The sequence below is a fragment of the Cydia fagiglandana genome, chromosome 26 (assembly GCF_963556715.1).
Source record: "Cydia fagiglandana chromosome 26, ilCydFagi1.1, whole genome shotgun sequence".
In the NCBI taxonomy this organism is placed as follows: Eukaryota; Metazoa; Arthropoda; class Insecta; order Lepidoptera; family Tortricidae; genus Cydia; species Cydia fagiglandana.
In genome coordinates this window covers 7939800-7954327 of record NC_085957.1, presented here as the reverse complement: position 1 = coordinate 7954327, position 14528 = coordinate 7939800, and the positions used below count along the sequence as shown (strand labels likewise).

Below are 14528 nucleotides of genomic sequence, written 5' to 3'. Positions count from 1 at the left end.
GCAAGGGCACTATCTACCTTTTCTCGAAGCGCTTTGTCGTTTTTTGGAACCCTCATAACTTGGGGTTGGATTATACCAGATAAACAAAGTTCTCGGACTTATTAAGCATATCAATTGCATAGCTCTTATACTTTAGATTTTATTCATATCTAAAAACTTCGATTTCGTCACTGACTCACTCACTTGATGATCATCAATACCGGGTACTTCCTGAAGTCCTCTAAGAAGCTGAAATTTGGTATGTAAGATAGTTTTAGTACACAAACAATAAATAAATTCAAAAAAAATTTATCCCTAAGGGGATGAAGATGGGGTTTAATTTTGTATGGGAAATCAATAATCACTGAACCGATTTAGTTGAAATTTGGTATGTAGATAGGTATTGTTATGGGGAAGGATATAGAATAGATTTCAACCTCAAAGTTTACCCTTACGGGGTGAAGGCAGATTTCAACCCCAAAGTTTACCCTTACGGGGTGAAGGGTTTATATGGGGAATCAGTAAGAAGTACATTGTGTAACAGATTCCCCCAGATACTTATTTCATTTTTAATATTAAATCACCCCCAACCCTTTAAATAAGGGGATGGAAGATTGTCATAAACAACTTACAAAAAGAAGTGAAATCCCATCAAAAACATTTTGATGTAAAATGTTGCCCAAACGAAACCATAAGGCTCGCACTGTCAAAAAGTAATCAGATCTCTTGCTAAGCTTCTAACTCTACAAGCCCTCTAACTTTACTAGCTTTACACCAAAAGTGAGTGGCTTGGCCGTTTCGTTTCTACAAGAACTATTGTATGTAAGTATAATACAAAAATCGCCCAAATGCGAGTCGCACTCGCGTTCCAAGGGTTCTGTACATTACACAATTTTTAACAATATATTTTTTTTAGAGAAAAGTGAGTAAAATGTCTTTAAAAAACCCGTAGGGATCGGAAAACTAGGTACTTAAGTCCGACTCACGCTTGACTGCACATTTCTAATAGGGTTTCCTGTCATCTATAGGAAAAGAGCTAATATGTGTATTTTTTTCATAATTTTAGACCCAGTAGATTCGGAGATAAGGGGGGGGGGGACGGAATGGTAATTTTTTGCGTATTTTCTTAAATAACTTCTAAACTATTTATTTTAAAATTATGAATAAATATATCTGACATTCTTATAATGAGCCCCTTCATTTGATATATATATATTTTTTTTTGAATTTCTATTATTTACTTTACATGTATGTCCTTGGGCTATAGACTTACATGTGTATACCAAATTTCAACTTATTGGTGCAGTAGTTGCGGAGCAAATAGGCTGTGACAGACGGACAGCCAGACACACGAGTGATCCTATAAGGGTTCAGTATTTTTCCTTTTGAGGTGCGGAACCCTAAAAATAATGAATTTAATAAATTTTTCACCTTATGCCCATGTGGCGGTAGCGAAACAGTCAAGCCACATATTTTGACTAAGGTGTAGAGTTAGTGAAGTTAGGGCTTGTAGAGTTTGAAGCTTGGCTCGACAAGAGATCTGACAACTTTTTGACAGTGCTAGTCTTATGGTTTCGTCTTAGCAACAAAATTTACATGAAAATGTGTTTGGTGGGATATTTTTTTACAGTATAAATATTTATTCGTAACAGTAAGTATTATCTTTTAACATAATTTTTACAGTACATCTGGTGCTACATTACGACACCGGTGCTATAATAAGCACGTTAAAACACTCCCTTTGACCGTGTTTTAAAATTCGTCACTTGTTGCAAAATATCGATTTTTCGCAATTCTATCGTAAAAGAAAAGAAAACTAACGAAGAGGTTTTACGCATACTGAAAGTTTTGCGTAACTTTTGAATAAAACCATTTATAACCATAATAATACATTTATTGCTTCTCAAAATGTTTCCCTTTACATTCTATGCACATATATTCACTCGCTCGGACCATTTTTGGAAGCATGAGGCCCAATCACTTGACTGCAATTTTTCGACGTGGTGATGAAACGTAGTAACTGCCTTATCCGGGGTCTTAAATGTCAAACCCCAAATTAAATCCTTAATTTTGGGAAATAGATAGAAGTCACAGGGTGCAATGTCTGGATTATAATCCGTATAAGAGACATTTTCCACGTTTTCGTAATTAAAAAATGTTTTTGCCTTTATTGCGGTATCGGTGGACGCATTATTATGACGCAGGAGGATGCGGCTTCTCGGTCGTCTCTCGCGGTCTTTTTCAATGACAGCGAGCACACAAATGGTAGTGTACTGCTCAGTATTTAACGTTCTTTTATTATTTAAAAGTACGGTACAAAAATGTCGCGTTTAAAAAAAACAGACGATCAAAATGTTTGGCAACGCTTTTGGCTTGTTGAACTTGTATGGGCCTCCTGTCACCTTCGAAAGACCCATTGACTGGACTAATGCCTTGTTTCCGGATCGTAGCAGTAAATCCAGGTTTCATCTCCTGTAACGATGTTATATACAGCATTTGAACTTCCTTGCATATACTTACGCAGCATTTCTCGGCACCAGTCAAAAAGTACCTGTTTTTGGACTGAAGTTAATTCGTGAGGAATCCAAAGACAACAAGGCTTCCTGACTTTTAAATATTCTTGTAAAATCTTTTGTATTTGTCTGAACCTATCCCTAATTGTCCTCAAATTTCGTCATAGGTGATTCGTGGGTTTTCTTCAATGAGTCGTCTCACAGTAGCCACGTTTCCTTGAATGATCGCCGTGGACGGTCGACCATCACGAAAATCATTACCTAGAATAATAATGTCTCTACTGAATTCACCATACCAACGCCTCACGATGCTCAGATGTGGTGCTTCAATCCCAAAAGCATTTTGAAGGCAAGCACTACACTCTTGCGGAGTAAGCGAACTTTTAAAATCATAACAAAATCATAGCTCTAAAAATATTTTCGCGTTAACCCTTATCTTGGCAAGGCTCGAAATATCTTAAATAGAAACATTTTTTTAGTTTTTTGTCACCTATTGAGCATACTAGACTATTAAAAAATAAGAGGAAAAATCCAGGATTTTCCAGTTTCGGAAAATCATATGTATCATATTTGATACAATGCCAATAACTCGACAAAATAGTTACCTACTTTTTAACAGAACTACTTTTTATTGAAATCTTCATTTTTCTTTTTAGAAGAAAAATGAAGATTTCAATAAAAATAAAACATATAATGCAACAGAAATTTGCATTTACTGCTAATTAAACGCAATCTAAACCATCAGATGACTATTAAACCTGTAAAAATAAATTATATCTACGAATACCTGATCACATGGGCGGAAAATTAGATCCCGTAAAGTTTCAAAAAAGTCGTCAGCAAAAAGTTGAGTAAAATATGAAAAGTAAACAAATAATTAAAAGTAAACAAAATATATTTTTTTTTTACTTTGGGGCCATTTTTTGCCATACACATATTTTTCCGTGCTACGGGCTACGGCGTAGCAATAATGCTACAGCGTACGAATATATATTTAAATAACATCTAGTACTTAAAAAAATCAAAGTTTAATAACTAAATAATACGACAACTAATATTAAATAATTGAAGCATGTTTTGTAAACCCACAAAAATAAAAAAATAAAAAAAATCATGTAAAAATATTTTGACGATAACTTGGCAATGTATTAAATGTAATACAATCCTTTCGATATGTACATTTCTGAGTTCTTGGCAGTGTATCAAATATAATACATAACAGTTTCATGTAAGGTTCTGTGTATTAAATGTTTTTAAATTCGAAGGCATTGTAAATATGTATGCACTAAGAGACAGTAAAGATATCAAAATGTAGATTATGGAAAAATATATACTAACATAAGAAATAAATGCAAAACTTCCAATACGAACCGAAATCTATTGTTTCCGCGGCGCCATGTTGATTATTACTAATTAATTTACAATGACACTCGTGTCAATTATTTTTTTCTATAAGTAAGGAGGGTAGCTCGACATATTGATGGCAGAATTATTGTGTTAGGTAATAAAGTGAACCTGTTAGATTTTTTTAAGTTCCATGTATCACGGGTGTTACGATGCCAAGATAAGGGTTAAAGCCACGTTCAACGCACTGACTTACTTTGACAAGCCATTAAAAACAAAAGACGATCGATTTGTCGCCAACATTTGTCACATTCCATAATCAAAATCCTGTATTTTTTTTGAAATATACAATTCATAATTTAAATGTTTACCAGTGGCCAATAGTGCAAAACATTCAGTGTGGCCTATGTAGTAGGAGAGAGGGGGAGTTTGTTAAGAACTATAGACAATAGAAGAGGAAGGATGCTTGGGCACCTGATACGACACGACGAATTTATCAAAAATATCATAGAAGGGAAAGTTGAAGCAAACAGGAAGAGGGGAAGACCAAGGAGAGCGTACATGGATCAAATAAAGGAAAAGATCAACGTCGTGTCGTATCGGGCTGTCAAAGAGAAGGCGGAGGACCGCCAAACATGGAAATTCCACCGACCTATGTATTAACAAAAAAAGTCACTTGTAATTAGTTACTGCCTTTAAAAAGTATAAGTGCCTCAATGTTATTAGACTTTTTGATTCTTTAAAACGTCTTTAGGTCAATAAAGCAAGTGAAAAAATATTAGAGTTAGACCAAGAAAAGTCTGCAGCAATTTTGACAGCCCACACAGTGCAAGTGTTATTTATAAGTCATAATTTCATAGAAGTTTCTTCAAATCGACCTTATTAATAAGAGATTAAAAATATTGAAAATTATCTTAAAATATTTTAATCTAATATTTCATCTCATACGTTCAATAAGGCCCGGGACTAGACCTTTTTACCTGCACTGACAGTGGGCCTTCTTAGCAACAAGTACAAATTCAGAATAATTGGGAATAATAGGGAGCAACTGCTATTTTTGAATGCTGGGCCTTGTTACCCGCCGGGCCTCATATGCCTGCACCTCACCTACCTTATTTATTTGTTTTACAAGGGGAAAAGTTGTTGATTAACCGCTCGTGCTAATATTGATACCCAAACAAGCGAAACAATTTTTTTTATTAAATAGGAGGCAAACGAGCAGACGGATCACCTGGTGGTTAGCGATTACCGCCGCCCATGGACACCCGCAACACCAGAAGGGTTGCAAGCACGTTGCCGACCTTTAAGATGGGGGTCTTTGAAGGTTTGAAGGTCGTATCGGACAGTTCATTCCACAGTTTGGCTGTGCGAGGCAGGAAGCACATTCACAAATTCAAACATTCTAAAATTGAACCACGAGCGGAGCGAGTGGTTCGTAAAGTTGAACCTTGAGCGTAGTGAAGGTTTCAAGGGACGAAGGTTAAATAAAATTTTCACCACATCAGCTCGTAAAGGCCCTCTTGATTGTTCGAAACGGATAAGAAAAGTGGCATTTAATTTGATGCAAATTTTGAGTTGTTACCGTAGGTAAATTGGATCAGTTGGTTGGTAATATTGACTTTAAAATGATAAATATTGAATAACGTTAGTTTGAAATTGATTTTATGATAAAGTAAATATTATCGGAGATGATCGCTCTTATAAAATGTATGTCGCTAGTCATTTATAACCTAAAAGCGCCAAATTACGCAAAATTATATTGAAATGACACCTGTGTATTGAATTTGAAGAATACTTTAACAAGGGTAGTTATCTGTATGACAATGCACCTAAAATAATTTTCAAATGTATCTATTATTTCTATACTTAACACGATAACGAATTCTACGTAAACGAAACCGCGGGCAATCCCTAGTACATATAGAAATAAATAAGGGAAGGTAAGTTTCCATTAGTGTACTGTGTAAAATAACTAATTACCATTGATAATAATTTTATAAACGCTTTGCGTATTTTTAAGGGCACCGCGCTAACCGCTAGCCCGCGACCGTCGATCGCTGCCTCCTGCCACGGCGCACAGCGCGGCGCGCGCAAACGCCGCGCGTTTGAAATGTAACTTAATATAAGCTCGGAATGCATACTTACGTATCAGTATTTAGTGTCGCCGTGATTTTATATTTCTAATCTTTTGTGGGAGAAGTAAGATCTTTATTATGACCGTGTAATATTAACTCTACAAACTTTAATTCAATATTGGCTATACTGCTTAACGAGAAATCAATATCTAGACAAGCACATTGTCTACATTTCTAACTTTTTACATGTATACTAAGTTGATAGATAATATCGTAATTTTGCAATATCAGCTACTCTAATTCTGTATTTACATAATAATTCCTGTTTTTACGTTCACCAGAAAGCAGCTATTCCAGATTTCTAAAAACCGAATATTGTGAATAAATTAAAGTGTTATTGAATATGTTAAAGTTTTTTGTAACTTTAATTTTATATTTACATAGTTATTTAGCAAAAATTGAAAATTTAAATATGGCCGAACGCTCCACCTAAAATTTTCTAACTTTTTACATGAATGTTATTTAACATGCTTACAATAACATATCAAAAAAGAAAAAACTTTAATGTTATCAAAACCCATTTTTGTTCCACCGCTGGTCTATAACCTACTTAACGGCGCATGCCGTGCGGTGTACGGGGGTATGAGCGGGAGGGGTTTCGCATCATCATACTATATACCTACATTTTATGGTAGGTAATCATAGCGGTTTATTTAGTTTAGGTATCATAGTGATTTTCCGGGTCAAGGTCCAGGTCTCTGAGTCCGAGTCCGGGTCTGAGTCTGGGTCCGAGTCCGGGTCCGAGTCCGGGTCCGAGTCCGGGTCCGAGTCCGGGTCCGAGTCCGGGTCCGAGTCCGGGTCAGAGTCCGGGTCCGAGTCCGGGTCCAAGTCCGAGTCCAAGTCCAGGTCCGGTTCCGATCCGGGTACGAGTCCGGGTCCCAGTCCAAGTCAAAATCGAAATTCGAAATCACCAAACGTGTACTATGCGTCGTTGAAGAGTTCTGTTCTGATCATCATCAGCAGTTCCACTTCATCAAATGCGACAGTTTTTAATGTAAATGCTTGATTTTATGATGAAAATACAGAAAATTCTATACGTATGCCTTTAAGATTTGAGGAGTTCCCTCGATTCCTTATGGATCCCATCATCAGAACTCGAGCTTGACAGAAATGTGGCTTAAAAACTAAACTTGCTTAGCAAACATAACGAAGAGGACAAATCGCCAAACGTGAACTATGCGTCGTTGAAGAGTTCCGTTCTGATAATCATCAGCAGTTCCACTCCATCAAATGCGACAGTTTTTAATGAAAAAGCTTGATTTCCTGATGAAAATACAAAAACCTCTATACGCATGCCTTTAAAATTTGAGGAGTTCCCTCGATTTCTCATGGATCCCATCATCAGAACTCAAGCTTCACAAAAATGTTGCTTAAAAACTTAACTTGCTTAACAAACATAAGGAAGAGGACAAATCGCCAAAGGTGAACTATGCGTCGTTGAAGAGTTCCGTTCTGATCTTCATCAGCAGTTCCACTTCATCAAATGTCACGTTTTTGAATGTACGAGGGTCGCACTGAAATATTCGGGAATGGGACACTTAGAAATAACATAATAGAAAGAGGCATATAATTTATAAAAATGTAACTCTTTATAAAACTTTTAAGGTATATTCCATTTGGTTGTCATTTGTATTTAAGAATTACTGGCAATTTGAAAATTGTATGTCGAACATTATTTGAATTTTTGGCCAAGTGATTTTTCGGATCATATTTTTAAACGGTTTTCAATATACCCTCAGCGAATAAATAAAAGTTACAATGGGCTTCTGTTATTTTTTTATGAACTAGAGTTCATCGTACGCTCGTTTGCAGTTAAAAATAAATATGAAAGTCACTTTCATTTTATCCCATGGGTGATCTTAAAGAAGCATGTCATTCCAAAGCGACGTCAAAAATTAAAATCGCATTTGTGCTGTTAATTAAAAAGACTGCCAAAAAAGTTGCATATCGGCAGATTTCGACATTCCTAAATATTCATATGACAACAGTAAAAAAATCTTTTATATATATATACATTTAAAAAAAACTTCAATTCCGTTGGCTACTCCACGAATTTCATACAAAACCACTAAGGCCCCAAAATCGCCATACAAAAAGGACTTTGGGATTATGAGCCGTGTGCATTACAGAATGATTACTTTCAAAAGAAAATTTATATGCGTGGTCAGTTTGAGTTTAAGTATGCATTAAAATAAAGATTGACTGTCTAGATGCGACAGATTTCTCTATTCCCGACATTTTCAGTGCAACCCTCGTATATGCTTGATTTGTTGATAAAAACACAAAAATCACTATATATATGCCTTTAAGATTTAATTAATTAATTCATTTATTCATATAAACAATTACAATGATACATTTTTACAATAAATGCGCCAAACTGGAGTAACCAGTTTGTTGGCGCGCCGCCCTTAACTCTAATTATTGAGGAGTTCCGTCGATTCCTCATGGATACCATCATCAGAACTGGATTTTGACAAAAACGGGACCAATCTGTATGCATATACATGCAATCAAAAAAATAATTTTTAAAATCGGTCCAGTAATGACGGAGATATGGAGTAACAAACATAAAAAATAAAAAAAATAAAAAAAAAAAAATAAAAAAAAATAAAAAAAAACATACAACCGAATTGATAACCTCCTTCTTTGGGATTTGGAAGTCGGTTAAAAACTTGTAACAAATTTTATCAGCTTTTGGTTTGTTTTAGTAGTCATGTCGCTAAGACGCAAAATTTCCAAGATATAAGTGAAAAACCGAAAAATGAGACCTTCTTTCCCCCCTCTACCCCCCAGCACCGGGGCTTCGGCCGGGGACTTTTGATATGTTCACCTCCTAACTAGTCCAAACAAAGTTACGTAGTCAAAAATTGTGTTCCTAGCATTTCCCTCTATAACTTCTTATTGCTTGGCCTAGTCGGAAAGTTTGCAAAATTAAGAAATTTCCAGTGAAATTATCGGAATTTTTTCATATTTTTGTATGGGGATCGACATAGTGATAGGCGATAATCGGCAGGATCAAAAGCTTTTTCGAGACCGATCCAGTAAAGGGCACTATAGTCTGTATCTTTAGGTATTTAAATAAACGTAAACAATTTGTAATTTTTCGGGTAGTTAAAAGCGCCTGGATCTGTCATTGAACGATCTGATTTTAACCTACATTGTTTGATCGTGTAATGTTTTCATCTACCCTCAACTGGCTCAAGGAGCCATTTATCTTTAGGTATTTAAATGAAAGTAAACAAAATCTACCCTCAACTACTGGCTTAAGGAGCCATTTGAGGGTAGATTTTGTTTACTTTTATTTAAATACCTAAAGATACAGACAATAGGAAAGCCACAAATGAAATGTTTTTTTATTTAAATGTTTTTAAAAACAAAGGAAAGTCTCCTTTAAACAAAATGTGCTATTTACAATATTTAAGGTAGTTGCCATCCATGTGGCACTCGATTTTTCCACACTGTTATATATATGTCGGCGGTCGATCGTAAGATCAGGCATATCGTGAAATTCCTAGGCATATCGTGAAATGTGAAAATCTTTGACTCGTTCCCTGAGTCGACGGAGCCCCGCGTAGCGGGGCTCCTATTTCTGGGCAGTTTACCCTTCGGGCATCTGAAGCAACCTAACGAACCTATCCTACCTATATATTGGTTTAATGTGACTAATCGTCAAAACATTACACAGGAACATTACGATCTGCCTGATCTTACGATCGGCCGCCGACATATATACAACGACACCCAATTCAATCCAGGAGCACCTTCTCATTTCGATATATCCGATGGCGACTGTACTTCCATAATGTTTCTCTTACCTCAATTACTCATTCGTTGAAACTATTTCAGCCCGACGGTGACCAAATGTTTAGTCAACTGACGTTTTGCGAAAGTCAAATAAACCCAAATAACACTGTCACAAATTGCTATAACAAACCAAATGAAATACAAAATAATTTTGAGCACCCTAACTATATTGAAAATGATAAAATGGACTCTCAAGAAACTCAACTATATACCCTGTATGGTTTTACACAAGACTACTCTCATGTCAGTCAAACTCAGGACGAATATTTCATCATATCTGATAAATATATAAGAAATAACGCTAATGGTGCACAATATAATGTAATGGAAGTAAACGAACAAAACAGAGATGTTAATGATAGTCAAAATGTGCCGACAGAAAATACAATGCATGATAAAGAAAGAGAAAGTATTGAAAACACAATTCATCAAAATCAGACAGCTACTAACTTAGAAAAGTTTACTAACGTAGAAAAGGATCTTGGAAACACACAACTACAGTATAACTATCATAATGATACAGAAATTACTCGCAAGACTGGAGCAGTATTTAAAGATGACATCATTAATGTAACTAATAATATTGTGAAACATATAGAAAATGAAAATATCCGTGACACAACGACATTTCAAAACGATATTGCCAATGCATTGGATACAGATAAAAACATACACGGTATCAATAAAACCATAAACAATACCAAATATGGAAATATGACTGAAACGTATGTAACAAATACTGTAAAAGAAACAAACGATAGCACTTTTTGTAGCCAAAATGCAGTAACCAATGAATTTACAAACACCAGTGACAAAAACCAAAATCTTAAACAAGATGGTCAATGTAATAGTGACATTAACAAAGAAAAGACAGAAAATAATAACACCGATGATATGGAACGCGGAATAAATGAAAATATTGAAATAGCAATGGATGTAGATGAATCAGAAAGTGATGAAAATGTACAAGAAAGAGTACCGTTCAAAGTTATTGAGGAATTGAACAGAGTTAAGACGTATTTGAACAGGAAAGACAAGAAATACGATGGTTATTCCACTGATTCTGGGTACAGAAGCGATTCGCAGCACAGGAGTTCGCTGAGAAGTTGTAAGTATCCATACATGTACATGTACAGTCACCTGCAATAATATGTTATACAACGAAGGCCGCAAAAATATCTGACACGATCTTATGTGTAGAGCCATAAGAGCGTGTCACATATTTTTGCTGCCTTCGAAGAGTAACATATTATTGCAGTTGACCGTACATATGTAGTTGTGTGATCCATACATGGGTATTCAAACATTTGGCGGTCAAGGCGTTAAAAATTTCAAAAATTTCATTTCAAATTTTGGGGGTCAGGATGAACAAGAAAATGGATAATATTATTTTTAGGGTTCCGCACCCAAAGGGTAAAAACGGGGCCCTATTACTGACTGCGCTGTCCGTCTGTCTGTCGCCAGGCTGTATCTCGTGAAACGTGATAGCTAGGCAGTTGAAATTTTCACAGATGATGTATTTCTGTTGGCGCTTTAACAACGAATACTAAAAACAGAATAAAATAAATATCTAAAAAGGGCTCCCATACAACAAACGTGATATTTTGATTATGGTACGCAACCCTTCGTGCAAATAAAATAAGAGTGAACAGGCACCTTCTGGGCGAGCTCGCTACATCGTAGGCCACGTCTACGCCTCGGCTAGTCTGTGGCCATGAGTAAGCCCATACATAATAAAAATAAAAATGGAATTGGTCGGGGCAATGGAGGCCGCTTTCGGATGAAAGAAGCGCCGGGCGTCCGTGGCTCGTTGGGTGGACGACATCCGGAAAATTACTGATCACTTCTGGATGAGATTAGCTCAGGTCCGGGACAAGTAGCGTAGGTACCATAGTTCGTTTTTTTAGCATTAGAAAGAACTCCACAGAAGCAAGCGTGCAGTTTTTATCAGGCTGTTTAATTGTTAATAATGATTGAATTATCTATGTAGCATGGTCAATACATATAATTTACTTCAAATTATTACCGCTAAAAGTGCTGGATTTGGAACCACACGCTTACTTCTGCGAAGTTCTTTCTAATGCTATAAAAAACGGACTATAGGAGAGAGGCTAATGTAATGTGTGTCAGCAGTGGGCGATAAAAGGTTGATATGATGATGATGATCAACCCTTCGTGCGCAACTCCGACTCGCACTTGTCCCGTTTTTTTTCTAAAGTCTAATATGTGACGTCCCACGGGTAAAGGTACCTTATGACGGTGGGCGCTTACGCTATTATTAACGCCACTCCAATATTATTGCGGCACTATGCGACGTAAGCGCTAGCCGCCATAAGGTACCTTTTGCCGTGGAACGTCACATATTATTATGTTTTCAGCATCTCAGCCGTCAGGGGGTTGGTTGAACCAGTCTGCCTACTGTCTGTTCAACTACATCATGCAAGCCATACCGACAGACGAGATAGTCAAAGAAATTTCACAGGTACCTTAAGGTTTTTGAGCCTAGTTTGTAGTGACCCTGCTTATGAAGCAGGAGGTCCAAGGTTCGAATCCCAATAAAGGCATTTATTTCTGTCTTTATCACGAATATTTGACCCTGACTTATGGATGTTATCTATGTATCTATCTATATAAGTATGTATAATTGTCGCTTAGTACCCATAGTACAAGCATTGCTTATACTTTGTATCTTTTTGTATTTAAATAAAAGAAAATAAAATCTACCCTCAAAATGGCTCGCTCTGTGATGAAACAACGTAACCTAATTGTGTTAGGGGATTTTAGAATTGTCTCGATGAGTATTAGTTACCTGTCGTAAGAAAAGTACAGTCAGCGATAAAAGCTTGTACCAAAAATGAAATTTTTGCCAAAAACTTATACCTGCAGTTTTTTGTAGGTGTTAGGCAAACTGATAGACAATTTACACGAAGAGGAAAACTACCCTCCGTTTTTGGAAGAACTACTCGAGACGGTCGACGCCACGCTTCGCGACATACACACGGACGGATGCACAGACAACTTGGTAAGTAAGGATATACAGGATGGATTTTTATTAGGGTACTAAGGGTAGTTAAATATTATACAGTGCTGCTACGTGAAGATGGTCTTAGGAGACCTTCTCTAACTTTTTATTTAAGAACGATTTAGATTTTACGATTTTGGAAAAAAAATTATAAGAAATATTTTTGATGCCCATTTCTATTCGTGATCAGAAGCTTCTTAGAAACCAACCTAGGTTAGGGCACTAGAAAAGCCAGAAATTAAAAGACAATGTTTTTTTTATTTTAACGGCCTCCTAGTTGTGACTATAGTGTAGACTTGGCCGATCTGTGTAAAATTCCTATAATATTTATTTATTTATTTATTCGGCAAAATTTATAAAAGCAGATTTTTGTCGCCTTTTTTGGGTTCGTTGCTAAGTAATAGTTTTTCAGTATGACCTACATATTCATTTGTAAGAGTCCATACCCGTCAGACATGACAAAATCATCCTGTTTAATATAAGGCGAAACTTCGTCGAAAAGTTGTATACCTACACAAGTTATTTTAAATTTTATGTTATGTATTTAGGAAGTTCTGATATTAAAAATTATTTATTTATTTCAGATTTTAACCAAAGACGAAAAGATCCAACGTTTGATCCTACTCAACAAATCAAAACACATACTAAAATATAGCATAGGAAAAATAACAGCTATACTAGAAAATCTACATACAAATTTAACACAAGAAAATCTATACGAATGCACAAATATAGTCGAATTAGAAAACATATGCTACATATTTCATATGTTAGAAAAATTCTTAAAAAGATATAAGAAAGTTAAAGATACGAACCAAAGTCAGAATTCACAAGATACTTTACCAAAAAGAAGTTCTTTAACAGAATTATGGAGGAAAAAATGGAATCCGAATTGTAAGGAAGTAATAAGAAATGAGAATAAAATTTGTATTTTGAAAAGATGTAGTGAGATTTTGAATAAAATTATCGTAGAGTGCATGAATGGTTACAGTTTGGTGGCTTATGCTGCTTTGCAATGTTTTAATTTGATTCAAGACTAACCCTTTCAGTGATTATGTGTTTTTAAGCCCCCCCCCCCCCCCACATCTAGCGTCTTTCGAGCGTCGGCGTCTGTCGGCGTCTGGTCAGCGCTATGGAAAATGACGTCGCTGCGCAGTTGCGTCGACGTTGCGTCGAGCAGCGGCCATAGAGTTGTAGACGCCGACGCTCGAAAGACGCTAGATGTGGGGGGGGCCCCAACTTACAAATGCGTTTCGGTATAAAAACATCTTGTATTCGTGTTTAACCTTTTCGACGCCGTGTCAAACACAAAAGCTGTCACTCGGACGCCACGTCAGCGAAGTGTCAAAACTGAAATTGAACTTTATGCATATGCACGTAGGTCTATGTTGCTTTGTGGTCTGTGACCGATTAATCAGTCTTTGGCGTTGAAGCTGCGGTACGGATATATCGGTCATTGGCGTCCAAAAGGTTAATAGGGGGTATCACTGCAATGTTCTGCCGCCAGAGTGCAGCACTAAGCTAACTAGTGAGCCATAGAGTAACTTATACATACTGTGCCTTAAACTGTTCTTTTGACAAGTTTTAACAGACAATAAAATATGACATTGATGCATCAAGGCGGTTTGTTCACAAGGGCCTACCGGGAAACGCGAAAATCGAAATTTAGTTATCTGCCTCTTTATCGCTCGAATACGCAAGAGTGATAGAGAGGTTAGATAACGAAAT

General features: G+C 36.3%; 1 protein-coding gene across 1 annotated transcript; it reads left to right on the top strand.

The window, feature by feature from the left end:
• Positions 1 to 12136: 12136 nt before the first annotated feature.
• On the top strand, positions 12137 to 13900 carry LOC134677450 (uncharacterized). Its single transcript, XM_063535924.1, has 3 exons — positions 12137 to 12260; positions 12675 to 12800; positions 13385 to 13900. The coding sequence occupies exons 1-3, from the start codon at positions 12147 to 12149 to the stop codon at positions 13838 to 13840; spliced, it is 696 nt and encodes a 231-aa protein (XP_063391994.1). The 5' UTR covers positions 12137 to 12146; the 3' UTR covers positions 13841 to 13900.
• Positions 13901 to 14528: the final 628 nt, after the last annotated feature.

Excerpts from the sequence above, each read along its gene's own strand:
- LOC134677450 (XM_063535924.1), top strand. The coding sequence starts at position 12,147 with ATGTTTTCAGCATCTCAGCCGTCAGGGGGTTGGTTGAACCAGTCTGCC. Across the intron at positions 12,261-12,674 it reads TAGTCAAAGAAATTTCACAG|GTGTTAGGCAAACTGATAGA; the intron begins GTACCTTAAGGT and ends AGTTTTTTGTAG. Across the intron at positions 12,801-13,384 it reads ACGGATGCACAGACAACTTG|ATTTTAACCAAAGACGAAAA; the intron begins GTAAGTAAGGAT and ends TATTTATTTCAG.